The 6,658-nt window shown below is 32.7% G+C and overlaps 1 protein-coding gene across 5 annotated transcripts; it reads left to right on the forward strand.

Annotated features, from left to right (window-relative positions):
- The first annotated feature begins 1,628 nt into the window (after window positions 1–1,628).
- LOC110617176 (serine/arginine-rich splicing factor RS40) lies at window positions 1,629–5,818 on the forward strand. 5 transcript variants are annotated; one of them, XM_021759796.2, is made up of 6 exons: window positions 1,629–1,784; window positions 2,563–2,673; window positions 4,218–4,330; window positions 4,439–4,674; window positions 4,854–5,492; window positions 5,576–5,818. In XM_021759796.2, exons 2-6 carry the CDS (start codon window positions 2,568–2,570, stop codon window positions 5,598–5,600), a joined length of 1,119 nt encoding a protein of 372 aa, XP_021615488.1. In that variant the 5' UTR covers window positions 1,629–1,784; window positions 2,563–2,567; the 3' UTR covers window positions 5,601–5,818. The 5 variants fall into 5 exon arrangements, with proteins under 5 accessions (XP_021615488.1, XP_021615490.1, XP_043813444.1 ...); XM_021759798.2 differs by having other exon boundaries at window positions 1,675–1,794; XM_043957509.1 differs by having other exon boundaries at window positions 1,691–1,784; window positions 2,563–3,999.
- Window positions 5,819–6,658: the final 840 nt, after the last annotated feature.

Below are 6,658 nucleotides of genomic sequence, written 5' to 3' on the forward strand. Positions count from 1 at the left end.
TGAGGGAATGGCAACCTGTCAAAGATGGATCTAAATCCAGTCATGTATAAACCTTAGTAGACTGGATTTAGATCTTATGGTGAAACTTATACTAATAATAATAAATAAATAATCAAATCGGCAAAACAATTTGATTTGGTTGTATGGTTCTTTGCTTCCTAAAAGACATGTTTTGCTTTTCATTGCTTGTAGTGTGTAACTATATGCTGGCTTGAGACGAAATTAATATCAATAAATTAAAGTTTTATTTATTAATTGAGAGAATCCTAATTTCGTAATGAGATTTTGTTGCCACATATTGCTTTTCTTTTTTTTTTTTTAAAAAAAAAAATATTAAGTAGTTTCATAGCCTCATAATCAACCTAATATCTTATATAATCCTGCTATTTTAAAAGAGCTTAAGTAAAAAAGCAAACCAATATCTTGAAATGCCACAATTTTTTTTTAAAAAAATTCTAACTCACACAATATTTGAAATTCAATAACTTAACTAATTTAAATTTATGCTAGATATTTTCAATAAATTATTTCATTAAAAAAATTTAGCCATAAAGTATACAAAAGGCAAAAAATTTTAAATTTCATTTTTTTAAAAGTTATTCTGTTAAATCTTATATCACTTTAAAATAAAAGTAATGTATGAAATTAAATACTCATTTTCTTTGAGTTAATTCATAAGATGAATCTAAATTTAACATTATATTATTATAAATTATTAAAAAATTAAATAAAATTATTATTTATAAAAATTTAAAATATGAAATACATTATTTTCGATTAATTTGATATTATTTAAATTTATTTATTTTTTTAATAATAATTAAGACTGAATTTAAATTAAAAATAAATTTTGATATTTTTAACTCTGCAATGGAGAAAAGCAAATTTGACTTTTTATGATTTTAAAATTATCCAGATTATTTCATTATTTATTGTATATTATTTTATTTTTGAAAACAAATGATTAAAAATTATTTAATTAGATAAAATTTTTAAAGTATTTTATAATGATGACAATAATAATATTTTTTTTGAAATGGGATGACAATAATAATATATAATTAATTTAAAATTGATGATATTATTAAAATATTTAATTATTACCAAATCAATTAACATGTTTTATTTATTGTCAATATTTAATTTATAAAACGACATGAATACCATAAGTAAGGGTTAATAAATTAATTACCAAAATTTTTAATGCTACTTAAAATAATTAGAAATATACATTTAATAATTAAAGTGTAATTATGAAAAAAAAAATTAAAAGAAAGGAGAGAACATAAAAAAATAATATTTATATTGATATGAAGATCTACAATAGTAAATAATAAGAACTTGATGATACGCAAAATTAAAATTAAAGAAATTTTAATAAAAAAATAAAATTAAGCAATTACTTAAACAAGACATAAAAGTAAAAGAAAAAAAAAAGAGAAAAATATTTTTTCATCATTTTAATTTTGTTCTCTTAATTTTTTTTTTTTTTACTTTTATTTTTTTCCCCTTAACAAATTTCCCACACAGGGTGTAAAAGTAACGCTATCCACACTCTTGGGGTCAAAAAATAATTTATATTTTCTCGAGGGATGAGTGTCAAATTAAAGAATCGCAGGGGGCTCTCTCGGATAAAGCAATGTCATTATCTTCTGTTTATTACAGTAGCAGGACTGGCCTTTTTAGTTTTGCAGATAAAAATATCACAAAATCTCTAAGAGGTTTGACTCTTTTTTAGGGTTTCTGAGCGTGGTTCACTGTCTTCAAATCGGTGCTTCCAAGAGGTAAATAGACGTAAGAATATGCAAGTCGTGTTCTAATTCGTTGTTTTTAATCCCCTTGCTTCTAATTGTTTCCAGAGAAAACAAGGGAAAATCTATTCCTACGGTTTTATCGATAACTAGGACGAATTTTTTTATCAGATCTGTGCTTTGTTTCAATCGCATGTGGTAGATCTGGTTGTTATATTCCTAGATCTGTTTTTATGGTTACCTTCTGTTCTGTTCTGTTCTAATTTTGATAATTTTCATAGGGTTTTAAGGTCAAATTATTTTTTGCTTCTTAAGGATAGGATGAAAAATATCCAGTATCTCATCGTTTGTAACGATTTGCAAAAAACGATTCATTTTGAAAAAAAAAAAATGAAATAAATTTTTATAAAATCATATAGGTTTTCAAGTCTTTTTAAAATGAGATTTTTTTTTTTGTAAATAAATTGAATTGAATTCTTGCGAAATTGAGAGAATATTTATCATTATGCTGCTTCAATAGCATAAAATTTTGAGAATTTTTTTTTTCTAAATTTGCTTAGCTGAAATGGTTTATGTGTGAAATACTAACACTGAAATTGGGTGAGGAAATTAATGAAAAATTGAAGAATATGTTGGATAATTAGCTGATTCTTAATTGTAAGTTTGTCTTGCGTGTTAACTGTGATTTCTTTTTTCCAATTATGTTGCATGTAGTTGTGTCGAACTCTCTGACTTTGGAGAATTTTCTTTGATGTTTAACCGTCTGTATTTTCTTTTTGTAATTCACTTTCTCCGCTTAAAATGTTCTCAGGCAATATGAGGCCCATCTTCTGTGGAAATTTCGAGTATGACGCACGGCAGTCTGAGCTGGAACGACTTTTTAGAAGATATGGAAGAGTTGAAAGGGTGGATATGAAGTCTGGTTAGTTTTCTTCTCAATCTTATCTTCATTTACTCTCATTATTATTATAACCACAGTAACATTTTTTGACAATTTTTTTATTTGGTTAATTGTTATAACATCGTTTAATTCTGAAAGTTAAAACTGCTTAATGGTGGAAATTATGCGAGCAAATTATTAAGCTTTAAAGCTTTTAATAGTTTTCAATATTTTTTAATAGTAAGTTTTTTATATGCATTCTGGGATGGCTTTTGGAAAGGATAAACATTTAATAATGTATTCCAGCATTTTTGTTTATTTTTTTATTTTCCAAAATTGAATTTTGAATATTGATGTGAAAGTGGTCTCAAATGGAGCTGAATGATGAAAATCCAAAGTGGTTTGGGTTAAGGCTTAATTATTGTCAATATTTTGATATTGAATTCATATGGCTTGCACTTGTGTAATAATTGGTAAACAAATATAAAAACAGTCACGGTAATATGGCATTCATCTTGGTCTCTCTCTCTACTGTTAAGAAGAAAAAGCATAGTGGTACAAGTTGAGAAATGATGGAGATGCGGTAGTTGAATTTTTGACATGATAGGGGTGAAAGACCATTTGTGGCTCCATAATGTTGAAGGTTTTGGCTCATTATAATGGTAAGTTAATAGGTTTGTATATTTGCTGGCAACACAGATTTCTCAAAAAAATATGATAATAATCTTTGCTGCTGTTGAATGTGAAAAATATCATAATAAAAACTTTGCACAAACAAACTTCGGAATGGGCCAGGAAGTCCTCCACCATTCTAGCACGCTACAGAGATCAGCTTCCATGCTTTAGTGCGTCAGCATCCGCTCACTGGGATCGTTTGGTGGGATACTGCATTATCATTCAGAATGTGCGACTCTGAGGCAGCAATCTTCCTTGTTGAGTTCTAGTGGGGGTTAAGGATTTTTTAAAGAAAAAAAGAAAGTGTGTTTTTTGAAGCATAAAACCCCCATATTCAACATTTTCTTTGACGCAGGATTATCTTGGGAAATCCATACTCTTCCTGGCTAATGGATGGGCTCATCAGAATTCATTTCCTGCCTGTGACGAGCTTCCTCTTCTTGATTTTAAGAAGAGTCACTCTGATCCGCAATGGTAGAACCTTACCAATTTTCCTGAGACACTATTGCCTTTCAATTCCACATGTATTTTGCCCAGCCTTCAATTTCAGACATGTTTCAAGATAGAAACATTGCCGACCTCCCAGCAGAGGCAACAGAATAGATGGAGAAGGCAATCTATTTTCATTGACCCACCATGAGACATCCACTTTTGGATACTAGTTCCTTGACATCATTTAGTTCATCACACAAGGTCTGTTACTACTTTTACTGGTCACTAAGTTTATAGATTTCACGAAGGTTGCCAAAATTTTATTGAAGGATTGAATTATAGGTGGTTTGTATGCTGCTGAGTGTGAAAATGCCCTCTCGAATTAAAGAATCCATCTACAGGAGATTTCACTTCTTTTTTCTATTTGTAGTATATGATAATAAGAAATTGTACTCATGCCTTTTTTTTCTTGTATATAGGATTTGCTTTTATCTATATGGAAGATGAAAGAGATGCTGAGGATGCAATTCGAGGGCTTGATAGAATAGAATTTGGTCGTAAGGGTCGCAGGCTTCGTGTTGAATGGACAAAGGTAATACTTCTGTCTGTTATGGTTGATTACAGTGTCCTTTTCTCTAATTTATGATCTTTTTTAAGCTCTTTTTTTTTTTTTTAAATGCTTGTCTGTATTTTTTTGCAGCAAGAGCGAGGCATTAGAAGACCTGGTAGTTCTAGGAGATCTTCAACTAATACTAGACCATCCAAGACCTTGTTTGTTATCAATTTCGATCCTCATTATACAAGGACAAAAGACTTGGAGAGGCACTTTGAGCCATATGGCAGGATAGTGAGTGTTAGAATTAGAAGAAATTTTGCATTTGTTCAGTATGAATCACAGGAGGATGCTACAAAGGCTCTGGAAGCTACAAATATGAGGTAGCTCGCCCAAGTCCTAACCTGGAATTGTCCCTCCCCTTTGTTTGTTTCCTAGCTTTGTATCTTTCTTACGATGGTTTTCTTCCTCATCTCTGCTAGTTGTGACATTACTTTTGTGGTTGATTTGTCTTATTTCAAATTCTAATGATTTGTGTACCTTTATTTTCTTGGTTATGCAGCAAGTTGACGGATCGAGTTATTTCAGTGGAGTATGCAGTTCGAGATGATGATGAAAGGAGGAATGGGTTCAGCCCTGAAAGAGGCCGCGATAGATCACCAGACAGGCGAAGCCATGACAAGAGGAGGTCGCCAAGTCCTTACCGTAGGGAACGAGGAAGCCCTGACTATGGCCGTGGCCCTAGCCCAGGTCCTTACCGAAGAGAGAGGGCTAGCCCAGACTATGGTCGTCGTCGCAGCCCGAGTCCCTATAGGAGAGAGAGGGCTAGTCCTGACTATGGACGAGGTTCAAGCCGTAGTCCTTACAGGAGAGAGAGGGCTGGCAGTGACCATGGGCGTGGGCCCAGCTCTAGTCCTTACCGTAGAGAAAGAGCTACTCCCGACATTGGCCAGATTCAGAGTGGCAGCCCCTACCAAAGGGGAAGGGCTAGCCCAGACAGTGCTCGCAACCGTAGCCCAAGTCCATATGGAAGAGAAAGGGAAAATGCAGACAATGGTCGTGGTTCCAGTCGTAGTCCTTATGCGAGGGCTGGTGCCAGCCCAGACAATGGTCATCGGACCAGCCCAATTTCCTTGCCAGGAGAGAGGGACAGTCCAAATGATGTTGGCGCTGAAAGTCCCATGCATGAGAGATACAACAGGTTATCATCATACTAAATTCTTGTTTCCGATCCCTAGTTGAAATTCCAATCTTAGCTAATGTTTGCTTTCTCCCGTAATGCAGCCGTTCACCCCCAGCAGATGAATGAGTATGTTCAGAGTTCGAAAAGTAACACCTGCTGGTTTATTGGTTTTGTCATTAAGGCGGAGCTCAGTTTGCTACTTGCGCTCTTCATTTTGTGTTGTAGGATCTAGAAAGTCTTAGTATGTAGTTTGTGCTTCAATTTCGGCTTAAGAACTGTTTGGGTTTTTCTGTTATTGTCTTGGAATTAGATACCAGTAATATAAAAATGCGACTTATGCTTAATCATTGTCTTTTGTTTTGACATGTTTCTATTTTGGCATGTGTGTTGGGTTAGGTCTGGCTGGCCCGTTCGATTTAAATTGAAATTAGAATTGGTTAAAATTGAATTGATCAAAATTGGTTTTGAATAGTATATTATTAATCAGCTGGTCTGATTTGGTTTTGGGATAAATTGAATTTTTTAAAAAGTATTAAAATATAAGGGAGTTCAAAGATATTAAATTTCACGAAATTTATATTTTATTTTTTGTTTTGTAAGCTGACGTGAAAGACATTTATTTTTGTCAAATAATTATTTAACAAAAACTATGTTCTCGAATATATAATTTTTTTACAAATTATATTAAATTAATAACGTATCATTAAGTTACTTAGCTCTAACAAAGTCATAAAAAATTTAAATAACAAAGCATATGGGAAATATGATTGATTAACGAATTGGGCCAGGTCTGTGTTGGGTTACTTGGGTCGGGGAACTAAACCGGAGAACTTGTAGTGGCGCAGAGGTTTAGAAGCTTTTTTTGGCGAGTTGTAGTCGAGTGCGGCTCTGGTTTTCTTGAACCTGTACTCCAGCCGCCTCATCTTATATTCTGTAAGAAACTGGAAGAGGGAGATGGAAGATAGGCTAGAGGCAGTGGCTTGAAGACTTGGAACCTGAAGTGGAGGGCAGTTTAATCGCGCTCAATCTCTCATAACAAAATATTTCTAGGAAAATCACACATCCATTTTTTATTTCTTGCTTACCAAACTGCGCGTTGAAATAAACCTATCAATGACAACTATATTGATCTGTGCATTCCAAAATAAACCAAACGATATTCGAAAGATGAATGAAAACTTGGA

This window comes from Manihot esculenta, chromosome 6 (assembly GCF_001659605.2).
Source record: "Manihot esculenta cultivar AM560-2 chromosome 6, M.esculenta_v8, whole genome shotgun sequence".
Classification (NCBI taxonomy): domain Eukaryota; kingdom Viridiplantae; phylum Streptophyta; class Magnoliopsida; order Malpighiales; family Euphorbiaceae; genus Manihot; species Manihot esculenta.